Raw genomic sequence first — 27,001 nt, forward strand, 5'->3', positions numbered from 1 at the left:
AGCGAAGCGCGAAATGTGAGCGGCTAAATAAGGTTTAGCCAATCAGCAAGTGGCGAGGCGCTGTGTTGTGGGGTCCCGCAGGGCTGCCAACATCTGCAGAGGCTTACTGATATCAGAGCGCTGAGTTTCTAAACAATATTGAGAAAGGAGAGGCTGGAATATCATTGTCGGTATACACAGAACTTGCTGATATAGCGGTTGTTTTGCCTGGTAATGTTCTAGTCGGCAGTGGACTTTAAGATTCCTGGTTATCTTGGTAACGCACTACCGGCAGACTTCCCACTCCATACTTATGCGCATATCTTGAGGGACAGACCCAGTGAAGATGAGAGCGTTATATTTTTCCGTGTTGCCTCATCGCCTTCGTGTGGTCACCCCGCGTCACCCACGCTAACTTATTGGTAAATCATATCAAAGTTCACTTCCAGCTGTAGTACGTATGTTGACTTAGTAATTCAATATTGCAAGTGAATCTCAAGGGAGCAACAGACATTTATGTACTAATCAGATTGATTTAATTACATAACTTACGGTATCTACAATATGAGAGAGAGAGAGAGAGAGAGAGAGAGAGAGAGAGAGAGAGAGAGAGAGGGCAGCTACCCGTGTCAAGGAAGATAAAATTGCCATGTACAGTAACTAGTGTTTGTGGGGGGAGGGTATTACTGCTTATTGGTATGGTAATGTGTTGTGTGTGTGCTCGTGTTCCTTACGCAGGAGGGGGGCACAGTATGGTGGTATATACAGGCATTGTAGGGCGGCCTTCCCTGTCGTTGGGTTGTTCTTATGTAATTTTGCAAGTTTTGTTTCTGAAAATGAGGGTTTGATTTTTTTTTTTTTTTTTTTTCTGCAGTGGTCGTATAATATTTAACTTAGTATCAAGAACTAGCTCACTTCACTGCAGTTTGTCATCGGGTAAAATTACTAGATTAGCAGCGCGGCTCTCATTTCCTTTTTTTTTTTTTTTTTGTTTTTTCGGCTTGTAACCCCTACAATGTTGGGGACCTGGTGGGAAAGCGGGGATTTTGGGTAGGGAGCCAAAATAAGCCTAAATACCGCCTCTTACCACCAAAAACAAGTAGGGGAGCTGCCTGCTGTTAGTGTTATGATGACCGCCATGTTTACTTATCATGGTACTTGAATATCCACTTGTGTTTATACTTTACTATGCTACACTCGTCCAAGGCAAGCAATTATTTTCTGCAATTAGTGTTCATACCTGTGGCAATATTCTCGATTGTGTTCCAGGAAATCATTGTGAGATGTCTCACATGTGAGATGTTGTAACTTTAAAACATTTAACTAATTAGCCATCAAATGAATAATAACCCTAAACTGTTGCACTGCATTGTAGACATTTCCAAGAGTTCCCCAGACAGAGGCGGGCAGACAGAGGCACCGCCCCGCCAGTCGACGACCTCAGCATAATGACGTGTTTTTACTCCCTCAGTGTCCACATTTCATGAGCTTCATTTTGGAATTGTATCGGTTGATATTAAATAGCGACTTCATGTTGCACTAAAGGACACTAACATTTAAATAATAATGATTGATTCATTGCGTGTTTTAAGACGAGCGAACTACCAAAAGCCATCTTATTACCTCTCACCCCATCACTAGCGCGTTGGAGGGGGAGTTGATGCCTCTCCCCCCCTCCCTCCCTCTCTTCTCGAAGACTGTCACGCAGCGGCAAGTATTCGTTGTGTTGTGAATATTGGCGTCAGTGTCACGGGGCGGCGTCGGTGTGGCAGGAAAGCGACACGTGGTGTAGGTAGGTAGGTACCGTGACGCAGCCACTGCAGGTGAGGTTCTGAGAACTGGTGGAAATTAAGCAGTATCTGTTGGGGTTGTTAGGTAAATAATGGCGGGTTAAATAGAGGTGGCTTACTTCCACCCCTCCTCCCAAACCCCCTACTTTCACCACTCTTCCGTCCTCACTCCCCTCTAAATATTGGGGAGCTTTTAGAACGAGTGGTTGTCACCAGGTGGCAGCACAGACACAAACTCTTCTCTCACATACAAGCAATATCAGATATACCTACAGATATACCCTATCCATGAAGCCCTCAAAAATATGTGGCCTCATGCTGGTCACCATCTCTGTTGATAACACCGAGTGACTTCACATGCACTGAGGATCTTTGCAGGCTGCTGAGTGGTGGGTGGTGGTTGCTGGTGTCCAGGTGTGGGAATACGTGTCAAGTCACCGACCCCTCCCATCACTGGCCAAACTCTGTCTCTCTCTCTCTCTCTCTCTCTCTCTCTCTCTCTCTCTCTCTCTCTCTCTCTCTAGAGTGAAATAGTTATCCAAACAGCCTATTAGAGAGAGAGAAAGAGAGAGAGAGAGAGAGAGAGAGAGAGAGAGAGAGAGAGAGAGAGAGAGAGAGAGATGAAGGGGAGGGAAGGCCCACAGCCAAAAGGTGTGAATGGATTTACTTGATCCCCTTCCTTTGAGTGAACTGCCGCCCTTCGTATGAAAACCTTTACTTGTTAAGTTAATCCACCAAAGATTAGAAGATGTGGAAGGTTGAGTGGAAAAAGACCTGCCCTGGGCCCATCATTTTTATGAGTAACTTTTACCAGAGACGAGGGTGTGAAAAAAATTAGTTATCCATCTTGGTGATGAACTCTCTTAACTACTAGTACTTATCACATCTTTCCTGACTCCCAGACCTTCATGAAGCATTTCTTTTCTTTCACAGCCATGTCTATGCATTATACTGGCTAGAAATTGCACAATCTGCTTCTTTAATTGTTTCCTTTCTTGAATGTGCATATAAATGTTTTCAGCTGTGCATTCCATGCTGTGTAATGTTGTAGTGAATGGTTAAATTCTAGACTAAGTTGTGAGTCAAACATGTATCAAGCAGCAGGAGTATTGATGTGTGCGTTTTCCCTGCAGGTGGTAACACGGAGAGCAAGTGGAAGAAACCTTGGGAGACTTCCATGACTCAGGAACAAGCACACCTCACTGGGAGCCTTGTGACTGACAGGTGGTTCAGGTGAATACTGTATTTTGTTGGCACAATTGAGAATTCTCGGTCCAAAATTCCAAAATCTGAAAGTTTTTAATTGTCATGTCATGTCATGTCCACAAAGTGGTGGAAAGGTTTGCACTGAAAAAAAGAAAAAGAAAAAAAAAGAAATGATGAATTGTAAAGCCCACAGACCAAAGCTCTGGTGCTTGACTTACTGCAATGGAAGGCATCAAAAACTGGCAGGTTGTCATCACACACATGCTCTGAAGATGTGATGCTCAGTTTTCTAATCTGACTGTGTGCTGAGTGCATAACAGAGGTGATAGTATCTGGTATGGAGGCATATATCTCTCACTTTTCTTCTCGACCTAAACCTTCTAAACCTTGGTTTAACACGACCTGTTCTTGTGTTATACATGGTAGAAAGGTGGCTTACACAAGGTATTTGAACCTTTCATCCCCAGAATCTCATGCGCTTTATATTTCTGCCCAAAGTCATGCCACATCTGTTCTCCAACTAGCCAAAAACTCCTTCATTAACAGAAAGTGTCAAAATCTTTCTAGATCTAACTACCCTCATGACTTCTGGCAACTAGCCAAAAACATCTCTTCTTTGCTTCTTTTTTCTCTCCTTTATTTCAACCGGATGGCACCACTGCTATCACATCAGTCTCTAAAGCCGAACTCCTTGCTCAGACCTTTGCTAAAAAGTCTACCTTGGACAATTCAGGGCTTGTTCCTCTCTCTCCTCCACCCTGCTGCTGCTGCTGTTGCTGCTGCTGCTGCTGCTGCTGCTGCTGCTGCTGCTGCTGCTGCTGCTGCTGCTGCTGCTGCTGCTGCTGCTGCCTATTAAAATTCTTTGCAATGATGTTAAACCATCGGAATGCTTATGGACCTGATGGGGTCCCTCCTATTGTTCTCAAAAACTGTGCCTCTTTGCTTGTGCCTTGCCTAGTCAAACTCAACTCTGTCTGTTACCATCTACCTTTCCTTCTTGCTGGAAGTTTGCCTACATTCAGCCTGTTCCTAAAAAGTGTGACTGTTCTAATCCCTCAAACTATGTCTTGTTGATTTAATTTCCTGCCTATCTAAAGTTTTTGATTCTATCCTCAACAGAAAGATTCTTAAACATCTATCACTTTACAACCTTCTATCTCATCACCTTTTATGTATGGATTCTGTCAAGGCCACTCTACTGGTTATCTGGCTTTCCTTACTGAGTCGTGGTCATCCTCTTTTAGAGATTTTGGTGAAATTTTTGCTGTTGTCTTAGACATATCAAAAGCTTTTGATAGAGTATGACACAAAGCTTTGATTTCCAAACTACCCTCCTATAGCTTCTATCCCTCTCTCTGTAACTTCATCTCAAGTTTCCTTTCTGACCGTTCTATTGCTGCTGTGGTAGACGGTCACTGTTCTTCTAAATCTATTAACAGTGGTGTTCCTCAGGGTTCTGTCCTGTTACCCACTCTCTTCTTATTATTCATCAATGACCTAAACCAAACTTCTTGTCCTATCCACTCCTATGCTGATGATACCACCCTGCACTATTCCATGTCTTTTCGTAGATGTCAAACCCTTCAAGAAGCAAACAGCTTATGCAGGGAAACCACAGAATGCCTGACTTCTGATCTTTCTAAAATATCTGATTAGGGCAGGGCAAACTTGGTATTGTTCAATGCCTCAAAAACTCAATTCATTCATCTATCAACTCAACACAACCTTCCAGACAACTATCCCCTCTTCTTCAATGACACTCAACTGTCCCCCACTTCTACATTGAACATCCTTGGTCTCTCTTTTTCTTATTAATCTAAACTAGAAACTTCACATCTCATCTCTAGCTAAAATAGGTTCTATGAAGTTAAGCATTCTGAGATGTCTCCACCAGTTTTTCTCACCCCCCCCAGCTGCTAACTCTGTACAAGGTCCTTATCCGTCCATGTATGGAATATGCTTCACATGTCTGGGGGGTTCCACTCATACTGCTCTTCTAGACAGGGTGGAATCAAAAGTTTTTCGTCTCATCAACTCCTCTCCTCTAACTGTCTTCAGCCTCTCTCTCACCACCGCAATGTTGCATATCTAGCTGTCTTCTACCGCTATTTTCATGCTAACTGCTCTTCTGATCTTGCTAACTGCATGCCTCCCCTCCTTCCGCAGCCTCGCTGCACAAGACTTTCTTCTTTCTCTCACCCCTATTCTGTCCACCTCTCTAACATAAGAGTTAACCAGTATTCTCAGTCATTCATCCCTTTCTCTGGTAAACTCTGGAACTCCCTGCCTGCTTCTGTATTTCCACCTTCCTATGGCTTGAATTCCTTTAAGAGGGAGGTTTCAAGACACTTATTCATCAATTTTTGACCACTGCTTTGACCCTTTTATGGGACTGGCATTTCAGTGGGCATTTTTTTTATTGGATATTTGTTGCCCTTGGCCAGTGTCCTTCCTACATAAAAAAAAAAAAATTCCACAGACCGACTGGGAGACATGACGTCAGTGCCACCACGCAGGGAGTAAAACCAAGAGGAGGAAGAGGAGCATTCAAGAGACATCAGCTGGCCAGCAGTCCATTCAGGTGTGCCTTTCATTGCATCATTATTTGTCCATAATTTCCCTTCTGGGGTTGGACAGCCCATGAGTATCTCCCACTTGCAGCTGTAGACAATTTCTTCCTTATTGTTGAGTGTTGTCATGCCTTCCTCCACACACCATCTCAAGATCTTCCCAGTGGTTTCCTTCCAAGTACTCTAATGCTCTCCTCAGTTTGTGGCCCTGATTTGTAAGTGCCAGGAAGACTATGGTGAAGGCAGACCACAAACCTTTCATTGGACATGAGTGGCGAACGGCAGTGAAAATATGGCAGTGTCTGATTCTTTGCACCAAAACACAGTGTGCTTATTAACAGATTTATTCACTGTTCACTCATTTGCTCATCTCTAAAGGAGTGAAGAGTGTGCACTGAAGTAAGCATTGTAACTGGTGTGTGTGTGTGTGTGTGGTGATGAAGTTCAATATTAGGGTTGTCGTCTTGAAAGATTTCATAAAAGTACTGAATCTGATTTGGAATTCATGTTGCAACAAAAACTCTCCCTTCTTTGCAACAGTTTCACAACAGGAAGTGAAGGATGAAGCATGAAGGTTTTAGGCCAAAATGAACAGACAGCAATCAGGAATGACACGTCCAGCAAAACCGGCAACACAGCAGTGAGTATGCGTGCTGGTACGTCAGGTCAGGGGTGAAGTGTTTGGATTGTGGGCTAAAATGGCTTGCTTATACACGAATATCTTTCACACTGGAGGAGCTGGGGTGTGTGTGTGTGTGTGTGTTAGGGGTGTTTGGGTGTTGATAGGCTTGTTTGTAGGTGTTTCCACCTGCTTATCATCCATTTTAGTTGTTCTTCGCTCTTTCATCTTCCCTCTGTCATTCATTTTATCTATTTTTCATTATTAGTGTACAGTCTTTGCCTCTGTCACCTCCTCTAATATTTATCCAGCCCTTCCTTGTCTCTACATATCTAGTCCTTCTTTGCCTCTATCACCTCTTGTCTAATATTTATTCAACCCTTCCTTATCTCTGTATATCTAGTCCATTGCTTCTATCACCTCTTCTGTCTAATATTTATCCAGTCCTTCACTTCCTGCCTTTAGTTAGCATACACTCCTCACCTCTTCTGCCGTCTATATTCACCCAGTCCTTCCATCCACACACCACAGGAATCTAAATTAACACACATTTTCCAATATTCTTCCTTTCATTAACCCCTCACTGTATTTCCAGAGTGAATACTTCCCAGACCATCCAGTCATTTGTACTGTTTGGGAAGTCTTTCATGAACTCTTGCTTGAACAGAAAATGTTGCAAAATTTCTCACAGGGACTGACCAGGTTCCTCTCTTAGGCATGGAGAGAGAGAGAGAGAGAGAGAGAGAGAGAGAGAGAGAGAGAGAGAGAGAGAGAGAGAGAGAGAGAGAGAGAGAGAGAGAGAGAGAGAGATATTTGTGAGAGGCTGTGGGGGAGTGACTGGGTTTGTCAACATACTGTGGGTCTTTGGATTGAGAGAGAGAGAGAGAGAGAGAGAGAGAGAGAGAGAGAGAGAGAGAGAGAGAGAGAGAGAGAGAGAGAGAGAGAAAGGGGGGCAGGGGGGAGGATTTATTTTTCTTTTATTTATCTTTTCTATCTTTCTCTCATTTCTTCTTTTTTTCTTCCTCTTCTATTAACCTCATTCTTCTCTCATGTCCTCTTCCTTCTTTGTTGTCTTCTCTCTCTCTCTCTTTCTCTTTCTTCCCTCCTTATTATCATCTATCTTCTCCTCTTCCTTGTTTCTATCACTTCTGGAAAAAACAATGCAAATATAAATAATACATTTTGAACATAATAATAATAATGATAATTAATTCTCACAATCAGTAACATTCTCTCTCTCTCTCTCTCTCTCTCTCTCTCTCTCTCTCTCTCTCTCTCTCTCTCTCTCTCTCTCTCTCCTTTATTTCATCCTTCTCATGTCCCCCTCTTCTCTTCCTTCCTTCCTTTCTTATATTCTTCCTCCTCTTTTCTTTGTCTCTTCTGTCAGTCATTCCTCTGAAATATGAATGAATTTAGAATAATAGTAATAAATTTAATAAAAATAATTTCTTGTATTCTCTCTCCTACACATATGCAAAATTCTCTTAATAGAAATAATTTCTTGTATTCTCTCTCCTACACACACAAAATTCTCTCTCTCTCTCTCTCTCTCTCTCTCTCTCTCTCTCTCTCTCTCTCTCTCTCTCTCTCTCTCTCTCTCTCTCTCTCTCTCTCTCTCTACAAAACCCCTTCTTTTACTCTCACATACTCAAAAACTCCCTCCCACTACTCACTCAAACTGATCCTCTTAGACACACACACACACCCAGGCTTCCAAGTTGATAATCCAAAAGCCAGCAGATGACAGCTTCCTTCCAGCACACACTTGTATCGCCCAACTTGACTTGCCTGAATACAAGCTGATACAGTCCATGCAGCAGAGTAAAGTTTGAATGAACCTTTTTTTGTTGTTATAACTTGTGGTGTGGTCCAGCAGTCTTCCTTTTCCCACTTTTTAAGAGGGGAGAGAAAGAATGGTGGATGACACCACTTGTAAGGAAGACACAAGTTACTATAGTTTAGATGTACTAAAAATTTTTGCACACTAAATGTTTATTACTGAAAAGCTTTATATATATATATATATATATATATATATATATATATATATATATATATATATATATATATATATATATATATATATATATATATATATATATATAGATAGATAGATAGATAGATAGATAGATAGATAGATAGATAGATAGATAGATAGATAGATAGATAGATAGATTGATTGATTGATTGATGGAGATATACAGTGGTCCCTCTTGTTTCAGTTTGGCAATAGGTTTGAACTGGTACCAACACCCAAACTGGCACATCAGATCCACTTTTGGTGCACCACTCGCTGACGTAACAGAATGGTGTTGATCCAGTTTGTCGTCCATGTGCATTGTTTGATTTTTGTGAACCTCCCAACAGCCATCTTACTGTTTTTTTGCTGCAATTAACCACATCTTTGGTGTGGAGCCTCTACAAGTGGTGGAGGGCATGGACACTTGGATATGGATGACACTGGTTTGGGTGCCAAATATTAATAGTGCACCTACACAATTACCACACTCGATCCTCTCACCAGGCTTAACTATAAATAATTAAAGGTAAATAACATCTGTCATCTATTATCTATTGTATTCTATATTGCTGTTAATGTTTCATGTATACTGTAATGTCTTTGCTTTCAAATGCAAGTCAAAAGGGTGAACCCCATTTATAGTACTATTCACGTTTGGCAAATTTCACTTTTGACATTGGTTTGGCTACACTAATTGAACTGCTAACAGTGAGGGACTACTGTAAATGTAGTAATAATTATAATTATAATAATAATAATAATAATAATAATAATAATAATAATAATAATAATAATAAAAAGTAATGATAAAGTGCAAGACATGTTCATTAACGCAATTATTTTCTCCAACATGGAGGAGTGAGGAGGCACATCTGTCTGTGATTAGGGAATGCAAATGACGATGTTCCAAGGACGTCACCCTGTCCTGGGACATGACATGAGAGAGAAGAGGAAAAAAGGACTCTCTCTCTCTCTCTCTCTCTCTCTCTCTCTCTCTCTCTCTCTCTCTCTCTCTCTCTCTCTCTCTCTCTCTCTCTCTCTCTCTCTCTCTCAGAGTTTCCATAACACCAAACTGCTCTGGTGTTAATTTCATGAGTTGCTGAATAATAGAAATGGGAATGTTAGTTCAATGCATTTAGCTCTGAGTATGAAAGAATGACAAGAAAGAATGCAGAGGACACTAGAACACATGCACAGAAAACTGAAAGATTTTTAAACTTTTGAATAGGTGTAGGAAAAAAGAAAAAAAAAAAAAAAAAACTGCAAAATCAGTGTCTCCTTAAAACAACACATGACAGCAATGATAACTCACACAACAATAATGCTTGATGAAGACTATATTTCCAACACAGATTTATGACAACATTTGGCAAAGCTGTGCACTGTTTACTTGTGTTAAAACTATGCCATGATTTGAGAGGAAAGTTGGTTAGTCATTATAGGGTTAAGATGATATAAGGGTGTTTATTTTAGCTAATTTCCAATGACTCCTAATATAAGATTAAAACTTTAATGATTAAGTAACTATTTCATTGTTTACATTCATTTACACCAAAATTTCGCAACTACAACCTCAGGGATGTTTAGTTAATCCAATTTTGTTCACAACTACTACATTTTTTTCCAATGGTTTACCCATAGTACAACACAAACAACTACAATATCATTCATGCTATTTCATTCCAAAAAAAAATTCACAACTATGTACATGATCTAGTTTACAATAAAAGGATTTTGAACAATAGTTTCCCCATTAATCAACCCTAATTTTTTTTCCAGCTACAAAGAACAATTCAACTACAATACCATTCATGCTATTTCATCCATTTGAAACTTCACATGCATGTGATTTACAGTACTTTACCCAAAAAAAATTAAGATCAACAATGTTCCCATCAATCAACCCTTTAAACTTTCCCACCTACAATCTGACAAGTGGAGTCACCAGTTTTAAATGTCAATAGTTATCCAAGATTGAATTTATGCCTTCCAATCCTCTGTGGGTCTTGGAGGCATCCATGAGTCCCACTGTTCTCCTGAGAGCAGTGCAGGAGGTTGCCTTCAACATAAACCTTCTTGACAAAGTACTTGGATGACTTGTTGCAGCTTTGCTCTTTTCTGAAGATGACTGCAGCCTTCAACTCAAGGCACAGCTTCTCCAAGGCACCCATCATACTGTACTTTATTAGCCCAGTGATCTGTGGAGAATAAGTAGTGGTGATGGTGGTGGTCCACCTCTCCAATACAAGAGTTCACCATTATTAACAATTTTTCATCCTTTTCACCAGTAAACTCTGGAACTCCCTGCCTGCTTCTGTATTTTCTTTTCCCTATGACAAATTTTTTCATGAGGAAGGTCCCAAGACACTTCTCCAATCTTGGATAATCCTTACCACTACACACCAGCAGACATAAAAATACCGTGAAGGATGCAACTCCCTTTTTAGAAGAGCCAGAGGTCACAGGAGCAAAGGTGATGGGACCCTCCATGCCCTCAACACTCATATCAAGCCCCATTATCACCTGCATCACTCGGGAACACACCATCACCACCATTACCATTGTGTTGTGGCATCATATCAGTGGTATAATAATTGTAAGAATACAAGGGAAACTGCAAGAAGCCATCTGGTCTACACATGACAATCCCTGCATGAAATGTGCTTACCTATTTTCACTATCATCCTCATGCATAAATTTGTCTAATCTTTTAAAGCTCCCTAATGACTCAGCACTAACCTAACTACTGAGTCTATTTCATTCATCTATCATTCAATCTGAGAACCAGTTCCTTCCTATTTCTTTTTTAAATCTAACTTTATCAAGCTTGACATGAAGAAACTGAGGATAGTGATAATGGTTGCTATTTCTGATTATTATTCTTACTTCCATTAACACTCAGAATATGAAGTCTGTCTTTATTCTTATTTTGGGTCCCCAGTTGAAAGGGATAGTCTCATTGACCACTGCACTACAAGCCAAATAGCTTAAAAAACACCCTTAAAATGAAAATGATGGCTACTCTTCACAACCACAGTGCTGCATCCCTCTTTTCTAAACATCTTCACTCTAACCCCTACTTCCCTGCTCCCTCCAATGACAGCCTCCCTCACCTCTGGGTTCACTTGAGGAGCTGCCATCAGCCACCCAATGACATTCATTTGCAGGTTCTTGGTGACAGTTCTCCTGGATCTTCAAATTTTCAGGATACACCACCAAGCCTGTAAGGAGAGAGAGAGAGAGAGAGAGAGAGAGAGAGAGAGAGAGAGAGAGAGAGAGAGAGAGAGAGAGAGAGAGAGAGAGAGAGAGAGAGAGAGAGAGAGAGAGACTGTATGTTAGATGCAGACAAAATGATAAAGTAAGGTATTAAAATCTTGCATGCAAAAAAAAGATATGCACACTAATAAATACTTAAATTACAAAAACGTTAAAACATCCATAAACTCCTTGCACATCATACTGAGCTCACACTCCTCTCATTCCCTCAGATGCTACCAACAACTTTATTTAAACAAATAGATAGATAGATAGATAGTCACAAACACACTCTTATTCCCTCCAAGACACAACAATGACTTGATTTCAACAGAGATAGACAAAGACACACACACACACACACACACACACACACACACACACATCAGGCTTGGGTCTGAGTACATGTACTCAACCAGATTCCAAATGTAGTGCAGTGGTAGATGTATAGGTACAGGTAAGGTCAGGGTGACACAAGCCTGTCCCTGGGGAAGCCAGGTGGTCTGGATTGGTACCAGTGAAGTCATATGAGTTACAGCCACTTCAGTTCCCACTCCTGCTGCTAATCTGTCAGCACCTTTGTGTAAATATGTGGAGTGAGAAACAGCTGTCAAATGCCGTCTGGACTGACAGGCTGCTGCACTGAGAGGCACACAGCAATCCATCCCCATCAGGTATCAAGCGAGATTCACCCCAAACTCTCCACATTCACACAGATAGACAGACACAATACACACAGAAATAAATCAATAGATACACATACACATACAGACTTGGTTACCAGGAGAGACAAAGTGGAGATGCCAGCCAGCAGGTACAACAGACACCTGAGCAGCAAGTTGGTATCTAACACTGACCTCACTGATGACGACATCTACAGGAATTGTTGACAAGTTGTTCTTGGGTAAATAGATCCTGGAGGAAATACACAGAAAAGATCCATTATTGCAGGGACAAACAAAGGCTGGATATTGAGGGGATACAACAAAGAGTTAAGGAAAGGGAGGTTTTTCACTGAAGGATCAAAGAAAAGCTGGATATTTGGAAGGGCAACAGGAAAGTTGAGAAGAGGAAAATGTTGGAATGATACAAAAAATGCATGTGTTTTCTGTCTGTGCATAAAACACACACACACACACACACACACACACACACACACACACACACACACACACACACACACACACCTCTGTAAAGATCTGGGCCTCACCTTGGCCATGCACTCACATCCCTCCCCAGTATCTCAATCAATATCTTTTGATCCTGAGAAGAAACAAGAGAACTATGTGGAATGAAAGAGACAAAATATACACAAGAAAACAACAAAACACAGTCACTGGACTAACCATCTCAGTGACGTTTAGAAATACTTACTGGAATTTTCAAGGGTACTTCATGTTTCTGGTTTAACAAGTATTCTGCATCACCAGAAAAAAGAAACACCTATGAGAACATGACTCATTATCATGAAAACAGTCCTTATGAAAGTTGATGGGATTTTCCAAGGACATTTTTTTCATGATTGAGGAAATAGTTAATAGTATTCTGCATCATCAACCAAGCAATCATAAAAACCAGACTCCTCTTTTAAAACAGCTCCCATAACACCTCAAGTATTCCACAATATGGAATAAAAGTTAAGGTTCCCCGCACTTCTTACCACAAACCAGAGTCCTCTTTGAAAACAATTCCCATAACACCTCAGGCATTTCACAATATGGGGATAAAAGTTAAGGCTCCCAGTGTGTCTTACCACAAACCAGACTCTTTGAAAACAGTTCCCATAACACCTCAGGCATTTCACAATATGGGGATAAAAGTTAAGGTTCCCTGCACTTCTTACCACAAACCAGACTCTTTGAAAACAGTTCCCATAACACCTCAGTCATTTCACAATATGGGGATAAAAGTTAAGGTTCCCAGTGTGTCTTACCACAAACCAGACTCTTCCTCTTTGAAAACAGTTCCCATAAGACCCAAGGCATGAGAGTTAAGGTTCCCTGTGTGTCTCACCACGAAAACTGCTCCATTCAGGAGAGAGAGAGAGAGAGAGAGGGATGAAGGAAAAGACCAGGAGGTAGAGAATGAGAGAAATGCAAGTAAATGAGGAAGAAGACAAGGAAAAGGAAGACAAGATGAGAAAGAGAAGCATTCAACCACTCCTTTTACTATCAGTGACCTTACATTGAAAACTAAACTCAAAACTTGCAGTAAACAATTGTACCAAACTGAGTGAGACAGCATGAGAGTTAGCAAGACATCACATTAATATAAGGACTGAGAGATGCACAGGGACACCAGAAATGAGACTAAGTTCAGTACTATTCCCAGCACCTGAAACACTATCTTCACTCTCAGTTTCATTCCAGAGAAGCACGTTTTTCTGAGAGCAGCACAAGATATGGTGCCAAAGGGGAGATGCAAGGACTGGAGGATCCTTAGGGACAGAAGACACAAGGCTAACTTCAGAACCATTCCGATTATCTAGAAGAGGGTCCCCAGTCTCACTCTCGTTCAAGAGATGCACAATGTTTCTCCAAGAGCAGCACAAGATCTGGTCCTTGACGTAAACTTTCCTTGCATTGTAGTGAGTGTCCAAATATCCTGTCACTACTGGGATAGCTATGTTACTGCTGAGGGATGTGCACAGTTTCCCTAGAGCTGTGACAACATGCTCCTGTGGTCCAGTTATCTTGAAGCAGAGGAAGTGAGAAGAATTAGTGAACTAGAAAAGGACGATGAAAATGGCTGTGAGACATGGAGGGAGAGAGGAGAATAAGAAAGAGTAATGGAAGTGGCTATAAGAAATAGAGAGTGAAAAGAATTAGTGAAATGAAGAGAAAACTTAAATGAAAGTGACTGTAGGAAGTAGAGGAAGAGAGAAGAATTAGTGGAAAGAATATAAAAGCAATAAAAATGACTACAGGAAGACAAGAAAGCGAAGAACGAGCTTGCTTTTGACATTCTTTTACCACAGAAGAAAGAATGAAAAATACAGCCATTCAATTCACCTCTTCACAATACACACCTGGTACTCTGCTATGGTCTTCTTGGAGTCATTGCTGAGAGTGAAATCAACGGGACCACAGTACACTCCGTCAGCCAGCAGCCAGCATGTCTACTGACTGCAGCAACAGACTCAGCACTCCATCCTCCAACTGTGTCACATCACCATAACATCATTTGTGTGCGTGCGTGCGTGCATGCGTGCGTGCGTGCGTGCGTGCGTGCGTGCGTGTGTGTGTGTGTGTGTGTGCGTGGAGCAAGGAGGGGGTGAGGGTAACTATGCATGATAGAAAGGTTTAAATTGTGTGTGTGGAGGAAAGTGTGCATTAAAGAAAGAAGAAAGAGGAATACAGGATGAATGAAGAAATGGATAATGAAGGATAAGGTAGAGGAAAAAGAATACAGCAAAGATGAAGAAAAGATATCATTGAAGGATACATGATATGATAAGAGGGAAAAAGAATACACTGCAGGAGGAGAAAAAGGATATCACTGAAGGATATAACAGAAAGGTATAATGAAGGATAAAACAGAAGCAAAAAGAACACAGGAGGCATGAAGAAAACAATATTACTGAAGGATGCAAGAGGAAAAAAACACAGTGCAGGTGAAGAAAAGATACTGAAGGATATAACGGATGGGCGATAAGGACAGTCATTCTCACCACATCCTCCACACCCTCCAACTGCTTCCATCAGAACGGATCGGTGTGCAAGGACTTGACCATGGGGTACTCCTTGATGACCAGATGTGAGGGATACACCACCAGTCCTGTATGGGAGACAGATAATAAACTGCACTCCCAAATGTTTTGCTCTCTCTTACCTCCAATACTTTCAGTTGTTATGGTGTTTTCAGGGGTGTTTTCATGGTTCCAGTGATGGTTCAGCAAGGATTCTGCATCTTTAATAGTCTGTAGTGTGAGGTATTGGGCTTTTAAACAGTACATCAACATGCAATACATTTTATCCTAACTTCCATAAGTATGTACATCAGTATACAAGACTTTCCTTTATGTAAGAGGAACTCTGGCTAAGGCCAATGAAAAGGGGAGAGAGAGAGAGAGAGAGAGAGAGAGAGAGAGAGAGAGAGAGAGAGAGAGAGAGAGAGAGAGAGAGAGAGAGAGAGAGAGAGAGAGAGAGAGAGAGAGAGAGAGAGAGAGAGAGAGAGAGAGAGAGAGAGAGAGAGAGAGAGAGAGAGAGAGAGAGAGAGAGAGAGAGGAAAAAATAAAATAAAAAAATGAAATGAAATAAAATAAAATGAAATAAAATAAACAAATAAATAAATATAAAAGGGCCCACTGAGGTACCAGTCTCTAGAAGACAGAGCCAAAAGAATTACCCTAAATTTAAGAAGTGTCTTGTATAAGGAAGTACAGACACAGGCAGGGAGCTCCCGAGTTTACCAGACTGACACCAATACTCGAGAGGACTCCACGTACCAGCTAGCGGAGACGACAGCAACCTTGGCTATGAGTTGCTGTCTCACGTCTGGCGCCTCAAATATGACGTTCTCAAAGGTGAGCATTGACACGGCCTCATCTGGTACATACAGCCTGACACAGGGGCTGTTGTCAGTATTTGTGTTGGGAAGATATGGGTGGTGATATTTTTATTTATTTATTTTTTCAATTAGGAGGGACACTGGCCAAGGGCAACAACCCTCCCCCTCCCCCCCACCAAAAAATAAAAAGACCCACTGAGATGCCAGTCCCATAAAAGGGTCCAAAGCAGCAGTCAAAAATTGAAGGATAAGTGTCTTGAAACCTCCCTCTTGAAGGAATTCAAGTCATAGGAAGGTGGAAAGACAGAAGCAGGCAGGGAGTTCCAGAGTTTACCAGAGAAAGGAATGAATGATTGAGAATACTGGTTAACTCTTGCATTAGAGAGGTGAACATAATAGGGGGTGAAAGAAAGAAGAAAGTCTTGTGCAGCGAGGCCGTCAGAGGAGGGGAGGCATGCTGTTAGCAAGATTAGAAGAGCAGTTAGCATGAAAACAGCGGTAGATGATAACAAGAGATGCAACATTGCAGTGATGAGAAACCAGCTGAAGACAGTCAGTTAGAGGAGAGGAGCTGATGAGACAAAAAGCTTTTGATTCCATAATGTCTAGATGAGCAGTACAAGTGGAACCCCCCCAGACATGTGAAGCATACATGGACAGATAAGGCCCCTGTACAGAGTTAACAGTTGGGGGGGAGATGAGAAAAACTGGTGAAGATGTCTCAGAATCTAATTTCATAAGAGCTGTTTTAGCTAGGGATGTGATGTGAAGTTTCCAGTTTAGATTATAAGAAAAGGACAGACCAAGGATGTTCAGTGTAGAAAGGGGGACAGTTAAGTGTCACTGAAGATGGGATAGTTATCTGGAAGGTTGTGTCAAGTTGATAAGTGGAGGAATTGAGTTTTTGAGGCATTGAATAATACTAAGTTTGCTCTGCCCCAATCAGAAATTTTAGAGAGATCAGAAGTCAGGTTTTCTGTGGCTTCCCTGCATGAACTCTTTACTTCCTGAAGGGTTGGACTTCTACAAAAGACATAGAAAAGTGCAGGGTGGTATCATCAGTGTAGGAGTGGATAAGACAAGAAGTTTGGTTTAGGTCACTGGAGAATAATAAGAAGAGAGTGGGTGATAGGACAGAACCCTGAGGAACACCACAGTTAATAGATTTAAAGGAAGAATAGTGATCGTCTACCACAGCAGCAATAGAATGGTCAGAATGGAAACTTAAGATGAAGTTACAGAGAAAAGGATAGAAGGCGCAGAAGAGTAGTTTGGAAATCAAAGCTTTGTGCCAAACTCTATCAAAAACTTTTAATATGTCCAAAGCAACAGCAAAAGTCTCACCAAAATCTTTATAAGAGGATGACTAAGACTCAGTAAAGAAAGCCAAAAGATCACCAGTAGAGTGGCCTTGATGGAACCCATACTATCGATCAGATAGAAGGTTGTGAAGTGAAAGATGTTTAAGAATCTTCCTGTTGATGATTGATTAAAAAACTTTAGATAGGCAGGAAATTAAAACAATAGGATGGCAGTTTGAGAGATTTGAAGTCACCCTTTTTAGGAACAGGCTGAATGTGGGCAAACTTCCAGCAAGAAGGAATGGTAGATGCTGACAGAGTTGAAAGAGTTTGACTAGGCAAGGTGCAAGCACAGAGGCACAGTTTCGGAGAACAATATGAGGCACCCCATCAGGTCCATAAGCCTTCTGAGGGTTTAGGCCAGGGAGGGCATGAAAACATGACTGTGAAGAATTTTAATAGGTAGCATGAAGTAGTCAGAGGGTGGAGGCGAGGGAGGAACAAGCCCTGAATTGTCCAAGGTAGAGTTTTTAGCAAAGGTTTGAGCGAAGAGTTCAGGTTTAGGTTAGAGATAGATGTGATAGCAGTGGTACCATCCGGTTGATATAAAGGAGGAAAAGGAGAAGCAAAGTTATTGGAGATGTTTTTGGCTTGGTGCCAGAAGTTACAAGGGGAGTTAGATCTTGAAAGATTTTGACACTTTCCGTTAATGAAGGAGTTTTTGGCTAGTTGGAGAACAGACTTGGCATGGTTCCAGACAGAAATATAAAGCCCATGATATTCTGGTGATGGAAGGCTTAAGTACCTTTTGTAGGCCACCTCTCTATCATGTATAGCATGAGAACAAGCTGTGTTAAACCAAGATTTGGAAGGTAAATAGTGAGGAATGTACACCTCCATGTCAGACTCTACTACCTCTGTTATGTACTCTGCACACAGACAGGTCTCTGACATGGAAGCAGTAGTCATTCCAAGGAAAATCAGCAAAATACCTCCTTGGGTCCCTGCAGCTAGCAGAGGCAAAATCCTAGAGGCAATTCTGCTTATGAGGATGCTGAGGAAGGATTGGAGTGATAGGACAAGATAAAGATATGAGATTGTGACTGGATGAGCCCAACAGAGAAGAGAGGGTGACAGCATAAGCAGAAGGATTAGAGGTTATGAAAAGGTTAATAATGATGGGCATATCTCCAAGATGGTCAGGAATACAAGTAGGGTGTTGCACCGATTGCTCTAGGTTGTGGAGGATAGCAAAGTTGAAGGCTAGTTCACCAGGATGGTCAGTGAAGGGAGAGGAAAGCCAAAGCTGATGGTGAACATTGAAGTCTCCAAGAATGGAGACCTCTGCAAAAGGGAAGAGGGTCAGAATGTGCTCCACTTTGGAAGTTAAGAAGTCAAAGAATTTTTTAAAGTCAGAGGAGTTAGGTGAGAGGTATACAGCACAGATACATTTAGTTTGAGAGTGACTGTAATCGTAGCCAGATAGTGGAAAACTCGGAACATTCAAGAGCATGGGCAAGAGAGCAGGTTAAGTTGTTCCGCACATAAATGCAACATCCAGCTTTGGATTGAAAATGAGGATAGAGAAAGTAGGAGAGAACAAAAATGGGGCTAATGTCAGTTGCCTTAGACACCTGAGTTTCAGTGAGGAAAAGAAAATGAGGTTTAGTAGAGGAGAGATGGTGTTTTTACAGACTGAAAATTAGATCCAAGACTGCAAATGTTGCAGGAGTTAATGAAGAAAAAGTTGAGCGGTGTCAAGACACTTAGGGTCGATACCAGAAGAGCAGTCTGACCTGGGGACATTTGTTGTCCCCTTCCCCGATGGTGACTCTATGAGGCTGGTGTAGGAGTCTCCATGATAATTGAGTGAAGGGTGTGTGTGTAATTAGATGTTTGTAGTTTTGTGTGAAGGAAGAGAGTTGTCTTTAGAGAGCAGGCTGTGACTGTCCCCTTTTCTTGTGAGACACAAAGGGAAACATTCAGTGAGGTCACAGCTGCGTTTAATGATAAGTTCACAGCACCCCATCATCCAGTGCTTTAGACCTCACTGGGAGTAATTATCATTTTGGCAGGTGCCTGCTGCCTCCTCTTTGTAACATTCTCTTCTGTTTCTTACTTGGCATACCTCTGGATAACCTCAAAGTGTCCCTCAGCAGTCTTTGCCAGCAGTTTGCCCACAAATGTCTGCCCTGAGGAGGAGAGAGAAGAGGCTCAGGAAAGAAAATACAGTACAGATGCAATTCCTCTCAACTTCTGTGCTTTCTTATGGAAGGATAACAGAGAAGGTATAATTTTACTCCCTTCATCTATCTACTTATCTATACACCAGGCCACCAATCCCAGACAAAGCAACACTCACTCACACACACATCACTCACACTCTTAGGCCCATTGGTCTCTGGTGGGAAGGAACAGTGTTGTGGACCTCCCTACAACACCCTAGTGACTGTACTTACAAGACTCTGCTATGGTTATGGTCTTCACAGAAGATAGTAACACAATTCCTCTCATAAATTTTATAAGTCATGTGGATGGTCTGGCACCAGCGTGGCAGTACATACATGCCCTGGCCTCACCTTAGGCCAACTGAGTACTGACTCATTATCCAGTAATTACTGTCCCACTCCCTCCCCTCCCACCACTTAGGGATAACATGCCACACATCTGAAAAAAAGTCTCCAAAAATCATGCACACACAAAAAAACAGATACAGTATATGAAAAACAGCAAAACATAAGGAGTACCACAAGGTGTAATCTAAAGCCTGAGTGTAAACAAGCTATGTCTCAGACACACAGCTCAAACTTTGGCAGATTGTTGCCAAAGTGCTGGATGATTTTTCAGTGTGCACAGACCAATGTTGCTTTTTGCACACATTTTCATTCAAAAAAGTTAATTACAGTCCCTTAATTAACTTAGTAATTTCTGTCCATCTCCTCACCTTGAAAGCCTCACCATCAAACATTAAGCCAGAATTTTTGTAAACAAGCTGAATGAATGTATCATGATAATAGAAATAATATTGCTTTATTACTTCATGCATGTATGCAAAAAATAAACTTGAATCGATTATTCCTGTCTACCCCACCTTTAAAGTCTTGCCATCCAAGCACTGGGCCAGAGTCCTTGTCAACAAACTGAATGCCTCTTGATAACAGAATTAATATTGTTTCATTACGCTATCCCAAGAAATTTAACTTGATTTTGTCATCTCCTCACCTTCAATGCCTTGCCATCAAACTACAATCCAGAATCTTTGTCAACAAACTGAACAATAACAGAAATTATATTGTTTTATTACTCTATAAAAAAAAAAAAAAGAAAAAAAAAATCATTCCTGTCTGTTTCCTCACTTCCTCACATCATGTTAACAAAGATTATATTATTTTATTACTCTTTATATGCAACATTTAAGTCAATCATGCCTGTCTGTCTCCTCACCTTGAAAGCCAGGCCATTAAGCACCAAGCCAGAGTCCTTGTCAACAAAGTGAACAGTGATGGTGGTGGGTTGTCCGGCCTGCACTATGCTGGGCTGCTGCAAGACCATTGCTGCACTCATCTGTGTCAAGCTGAGGGGAGGCCAAAAGAAGACCAACTATTACATCACTTATGCACTGAGGGGAGACCAAAAGAAGACCAACTATTAGATCACTTATGTGACTCCAATAGTAATTGTATCTTGGTAAATACTGAGATCCTTTTCTCTCCTTTTTGGTATGTCAGACTTGCATTTCCCTCAGTATCCTGTCAAGGTCTAATCCCTAGAGACACCATTAATGTACCCTGATTAAGTTAAATTTAAAAGAGATAGGAAGGAATTGGTTTTTAAATAGAGTGGTGGATGAATGGAATGGACTCAGTAATGAAGCTGATTATTTAGTGACCTTTAAAAGAGGATTACACAAATTTATGAATGAGGTTGATAGGTGGAAATAGGTAAGCATGCTTTGTACAGGGACTGCCATGTGTAGGCCTGATGGCTTCTTACAGCTTCACTTATTTTCTTATTCTTCTGTTCTTACACCAGACACTTGTGCTCCAGCTTTGGATGGTTCTTTTTGACCTCTCTTTAGGGACTGGCACTCTCATTGGGCTTTTTTAAACTTTTTGTTGCCCTTGACCAGTCCCCCTCTTACATAAATAAAGACCTGCACCTACCTGAATGTCCCCTCCAGGGTGGTGGTGAGGGCTGGATCATAGCTGGGGTAGGTAATGGTGAAAGTGAGGTTGTAGCCTTCTCCGGGCTTGCTGACAGACAGGTTGGTGAAGATGGCAGTGCCATTCCTGTTGGGAACTGTTGTGGTGCCCATGACGATGGCACCTGGCGGACCTCCCAAGAGACTTGCCGTGACCTGCGAGGGATCACTCTTGTGGCCCAGGTCACTGGTGGGTGCACCCTGCAAGAGAAGAGAAGTGAAGAGAGAGAGAGAGAGAGAGAGAGAGAGAGAGAGAGAGAGAGAGAGAGAGAGAGAGAGAGAGAGAGAGAGAGAGAGAGAGAGAGAGAGAGAGAGAGAGAGAGAGAGAGAGAGAGAGAGAGAGAGAGAGAGAGAGAATAATTATTGGTGTATCTTTGAGTCCTTTCATGGGAACCAAAAAGGCCTGAAAGTTTACTAAACACACACACACACACACACACACACTAAAAATCCAGCCATCTACCACACTGAGAGTTGCCCTAGTGGAAATACAGAGTATGAGAGTTCACACTGGTTCTACTCGTTGCTGTTCCGTCTCCAAAGCAGTTAAATTGTTATAATGAGCGGTGAAGAGGGGTCTACTTCGGTCCCCACTATGTTGTTTATGCCAATGGGGACCGTCTCGAAGGCTAGACAGAGAGACCTCGGGATTTGGGGAAGAGGACTGAAGGGTCGGGAAAGCAATGATGAGAAGGAGAATTATCACACTGGAAACTGAAATGAAGGATATGAAGGATAGATTTGACAAGATGGAGAAGATGGTTGAAACTTTGATCACCGAGAAGGGGGTGTGGAGAGGTGCATATTTTTTTTTTTTATATAAGAAGCACACTGGCCAAGGGCAACAAAAATCAATAAAAAAAAAATGCCCACTGAAATGCCAGTCCCGTAAAAGGGTTAAGGCAGTGGTCAAAAATTGGTGGATAAGTGTCTTGAAACCTCCCTCTTGAAGGAATTCAAGTCATAGGAAGGTGGAAATACAGAAGCAGGCAGGGAGTTCCAGAGTTTACCAGAGAAAGAGATGAATGATTGAGAATACTGGTTAACTCTTGCATTAGAGAGGTGGACAGAATAGGGGTGAGAGAAAGAAGAAAGTCTTGTGCAGCGAGGCTGCGGAAGGAGGGGAGGCATGCAGTTAACAAGATCAGAAGAGCAGTTAGCATGAAAATAGCGGTAGAAGACAGCTAGATATGCAACACTGCAGCGGTAAGAGAGAGGCTGAAGACAGTCAGTTAGAGGAGAGGAGTTGATGAGACAAAAAGCTTTTGATTCCACCCTGTCTAGAAGAGCAGTATGAGTGGAACCCCTCCAGACATGTGAAGCATACTCCATACATGGATGGATAAGGCCCTTGTAGAGAGTTAGCAGCTGGGGGGGGGGTGAGAAAAACTGGCGGAGATGTCTCAGAACACCTAACTTCATAGAAGCTGTTTTAGGTAGAGATGAGATGTGAAGTTTCCAGTTCAGATTATAAGTAAAGGGCAGACCGAGGATGTTCAGTGTAGAAGAGGGGGACAGTTGAGTGTCATTGAAGAAGAGGGGATAGTTGTCTGGAAGGTTGTGTCGAGTTGATAGATGGAGGAATTGAGTTTTCGAGGCATTGAACAATACCAAGTTTGCTCTGTCCCAATCAGAAATTTTAGAAAGATCAGAAGTCAGGCATTCTGTGGCTTCCCTGCGTGCTATATTTACCTCCTGAAGGGTTAGACGTTTATGAAAAGACGTGGAAAAGTGCAGGGTGGTATCATCAGCGTAGGAGTGGATAGGACAAGAAGTTTGGTTTAGAAGATCATTAATGAATAATAAGAAGAGAGTTGGTGACAGGACAGAACCCTGAGGAACACCACTGTTAATAGATTTAGGAGAAGAACAGTGACCGTCTACCACAGCAGCAATAGAACGGTCAGAAAGGAAACTTGAGATGAAGTTACAAAGAGAAGGATAGAAACTGTAGGAGGGTAGCTTGGAAATCAAAGCTTTGTGCCAGACTCTATCAAAAGCTTTTGATATGTCCAAGGCAACAGCAAAAGTTTCACCAAAATCTCTAAAAGAGGATGACCAAGACTCAGTAAGGAAAGCCAGAAGATCACCAGCAGAGCGGCCTTGACGGAACCCATACTGGCGATCAGATAGAAGGTTGTGAAGTGACAGATGTTTAAGAATCTTCCTGTTGAGGATAGACTCAAAAACTTTAGATAGGCAGGAAATTAAAGCAATAGGACGGTAGTTTGAGGGATTAGAACGGTCACCCTTTTTAGGAACAGGTTGAATGTAGGCAAACTTCCAGCAAGAAGGAAAGGTAGATGTTGACAGACAGAGCTGAAAGAGTTTGACTAGGCAAGGTGCAAGCACGGAGGCACAGTTTCGGAGAACAATAGGAGGGACCCCATCAGGTCCATAAGCCTTCTAAGGGTTTAGGCCAGCGAGGGCATGGAAAACATCATTGCAAAGAATTTTAATACGTGCCATGAAGTAGTCAGAGGGTGGAGGAGAGGGAGGAACAAGCCCAGAATCGTCCAAGGTAGAGTTTTTAGCAAAGGTTTGAGCAAAGAGTTCAGCTTTAGAAATAGATGTGATAGCAGTGGTGCCATCTGGTTGAAGTAGAGGAGGGAAAGAAGAAGAAGAAGCAAAGTTATTGGAGATATTTTTGGCTAGATGCCAGAAATCACGAAGGGAGTTAGATCTTGAAAGGTTTTGACATTTTCTGTTAATGAAGGAGTTTTTGGCTAGTTGGAGAACAGACTTGGCATGGTTCCGGGCAGAAATATAAAGTGCATGAGATTCTGGTGATGGAAGGCTTAAGTACCTTTTGTGGGCCACCTCTCTATCATGTATAGCACGAGAACAAGCTGTGTTAAACCACGGTTTAGAAGATTTAGGACGAGAAAAAGAGAGAGGAATGTACGCCTCCATGCCAGACACTATCACCTCTGTTATGCGCTCAGCACACAAAGACGGGTCTCTGACTTGGATGCAGTAGTCATTCCAAGGAAAATCAGCAAAATACCTCCTCAGGTCCCCCCAACTGGCAGAGGCAAAACGCCAAAGGCACCTTCGCTTAGGGGGATCCTGAGGAGGGATTGGAGTGATAGGACAAGATAAAGATATGAGATTGTGATCAGAGAAGCCCAACGGAGAAGAAAGGGTGACAGCATAAGCAGAAGGATTAGAGGTCAGGAAAAAGATAAGAATGTTGTGCGTATCTCCAAGACGGTCAGGAATGCGAGTAGGGTGTTGCACCAATTGCTCTAGGTCATGGAGGATAGCAAAGTTGTAGGCTAGTTCACCAGGATGGTCAGTGAAAGGAGAGGAAAGCCAAAGCTGGTGGTGAACATTGAAATCTCCAAGAATGGAGATCTCTGCAAAAGGGAAGAGGGTCAGAATGTGCTCCACTTTGGAAGTTAAGTAGTCAAAGAATTTCTTATAGTCAGAGGAGTTAGGAGAGAGGTATACAGCACAGATAAATTTAGTATGAGAGTGACTCTGTAGTCGTAGCCAGATGGTTGGAAACTCGGAAGATTCAAGAGCGTGGGCACGAGAGCTAGTTAAGTCATTGCGCACATAAACGCAGCATCCAGCTTTGGATCGAAAATGAGGATAGAGAAAGTAGGAGGAAACAGAAAAGGGGCTACTGTCAGTTGCCTCAGACACCTGAGTTTCAGTGAGGAAAAGAAGATGAGGTTTAGAAGAGGAGAGGTGGTGTTCTACAGATTGAAAATTAGATCTTGGACCACGAATGTTGCAGAAGTTAATGAAGAAAAAGTTGAGGGGGGTGTCAAGACACTTAGGATCGTCGACAGAAAGGCAGTCCGACCTGGGGACATTTATGGTCCCCTCCCCAGATGGGGACTCCGAGGCTGGTGTAGGAGTTGCCATGATAATTTTAAAAATTTTAGAGTGAAGGGTGTGTGTGTTATTAGGTGCTTGTAGTTTTGTGTGGAGGAAGAGAGTTGTCTTTAGAGGGCAGGCTGTGACTGCCCCTTGTGTTGTGAGACACAAAGGGAAACATTCAGTGAGGTCACAGCTGGGTTTAATGATAAGTTCACAGCACCCCCTGAACAGTGCTTTAGATCTCACTGGGAGTAATTATCGTTTCGGCAGGTGTCTACATAAAAAACAAACCTTATATGAAAAGAAAGCAATAGAATATGAAGGCAAAGTGGAAGAGTTAAACGTAAAACAGGAAAATTGGAAGAAAGAACAAGAGAAAGAAAAGATAGATTTTAGGAAAATTGTGGAGGAACAAACAAAGGCAAACAACAAAAAGCTAACAGAAAAAGTTGTTCAAGTTATAAAACAAAGAAAACTTGGTAAGAGAAACTGAGGATAAGAAAAAACTGTCGTGGTATTCGGTCTGAAGGAAGAGTATACACCTCAGTGGACTGAAAGAGAAAAGAAGGAAAAGACATGTGTGGAAAAATTAGTGGGGACATTACAAGAAGAAAAAGAGCTAACTGGAGAGATCGAAGAAATTAAAAGAGGAGAAACCGGACATCATGGGAATTGTTGAAATTAAATTGGCAAGTGAAGGGATATATTAAATATTGGTGAAGGAAAATACAACCTCTGGATGAGAAATAGAAAAAATAAACAGGGAGGAGGTGTGATGCTTCTAATTAGGAAGGATTTATTAGTGGAATCTGTCACATATGGGGTGGAGGAGGCAGAAGTATTGAAAATAAACTTAAGACAGAATATTGTAAGATACTGTAACATTGTGGTGACTTATGTTCCCCCCTATTCCAACTCTTGGAGAGAGGATGAATATAACAAAATGCTTGAGGACACAAGGACACAAGGAGTTATTTGAGGAAAATGACGATATAGTCCTGATGGGGGACTTTAACTGTAAATAGATATCTTGGGAGAATTGGACCACGGAAGGCAGTGAGCCATCATGGGGGAACAAGCTACTAGACCTGGCTATTGAAAATGTCCTGACACAATGGGTTACAGATGACACAAGATTTAGATGAAATGAAGCACCTTCAAGGCCCAATCTAATTTCCACCTAGAAACAAGAAATAGTAGAAGACCTTAAATACATAAACCCAATAGGAAAAAGTGATCATGAGCTGATTCAGTTCACAGCTATGGATAATAAGCTCAGTATAAGAAAAGAGGACCACAGAAGAGAATGGCTAAACTACAGCAAGACTAACTTAGGACAACTTAGGAAGTATTTCAGTGAAGTGAATTGGAACATGGTTATTCAAAAGGAGGACATAGAGGAAAAGTGGACAGCTTTCCTGGACATTTATAATAAGGGAGTAGAGAAATGGGTACCCAAAAGATCAACAGAGAACCTTTTCAAAAAGGATTGGTACAACAGGAGATGTGCAACAGCTAGATTGGAGAGAGAAAAAGCATGGAACAAGTGGAAGAAAAACAGGAGACTGGACCTGTGGAACAATTATATAAGGAAGAGGAACGAATTTCTTAAAACTCGCAGAGATGAGCAGAAAAATTTTGAAAAGAATGTTGTGGAGAAATGTAAAGACCAGCCAAAATTATTTTATAAATTCATTAATGGAAAATTAAAGAGTAAAGA

The 27,001-nt window shown here is 41.7% G+C and overlaps 2 protein-coding genes across 42 annotated transcripts in view; one reads left to right on the plus strand and one right to left on the minus strand.

The window, feature by feature from the left end:
* Window positions 1–9,928, plus strand: part of LOC135097429 (protein lin-54 homolog) — a 66,742-nt gene extending 56,814 nt beyond the window's left edge. The window contains exons 5-10 of one of the 9 annotated variants that reach the window (XM_063999330.1): window positions 2,903–3,002; window positions 5,455–5,556; window positions 5,745–5,944; window positions 6,086–6,185; window positions 7,856–7,985; window positions 8,387–9,928. The gene's annotated coding sequence lies outside the window, so the exon portion shown is untranslated. Of the gene's footprint in view, window positions 1–2,902; window positions 3,003–5,454; window positions 5,557–5,744; window positions 5,945–6,085; window positions 6,202–7,855; window positions 7,991–8,386 lie in introns of all 9 variants that reach the window. The other 8 variants (XM_063999327.1, XM_063999331.1, XM_063999328.1 and 5 more) reach the window with 8 other exon arrangements.
* LOC135097422 (uncharacterized) overlaps window positions 6,979–27,001 on the minus strand; it is a 48,678-nt gene continuing 28,655 nt past the window's right edge. Inside the window, exons 3-10 of one of the 33 annotated variants that reach the window (XM_063999285.1) lie at window positions 21,413–21,651; window positions 20,694–20,823; window positions 19,369–19,436; window positions 15,887–16,000; window positions 15,110–15,216; window positions 14,468–14,597; window positions 12,814–14,131; window positions 12,215–12,354 (exon numbers count right to left, since the gene is read on the minus strand). In XM_063999285.1, the coding sequence (XP_063855355.1) occupies window positions 14,479–14,597; window positions 15,110–15,216; window positions 15,887–16,000; window positions 19,369–19,436; window positions 20,694–20,823; window positions 21,413–21,651 (777 nt within the window). In that variant the 3' untranslated portion in view covers window positions 12,215–12,354; window positions 12,814–14,131; window positions 14,468–14,478. Of the gene's footprint in view, window positions 7,313–7,351; window positions 7,560–7,837; window positions 8,055–9,145; window positions 10,383–11,297; window positions 11,406–12,202; window positions 12,355–12,626; window positions 12,703–12,813; window positions 14,598–15,109; window positions 15,217–15,247; window positions 15,359–15,886; window positions 16,001–19,368; window positions 19,442–20,693; window positions 20,824–21,412; window positions 21,652–27,001 lie in introns of those variants that run through there. The other 32 variants (XM_063999284.1, XM_063999277.1, XM_063999275.1 and 29 more) reach the window with 32 other exon arrangements.

The sequence above is a fragment of the Scylla paramamosain genome, unplaced genomic scaffold (assembly GCF_035594125.1).
Source record: "Scylla paramamosain isolate STU-SP2022 unplaced genomic scaffold, ASM3559412v1 Contig19, whole genome shotgun sequence".
In the NCBI taxonomy this organism is placed as follows: Eukaryota; Metazoa; Arthropoda; class Malacostraca; order Decapoda; family Portunidae; genus Scylla; species Scylla paramamosain.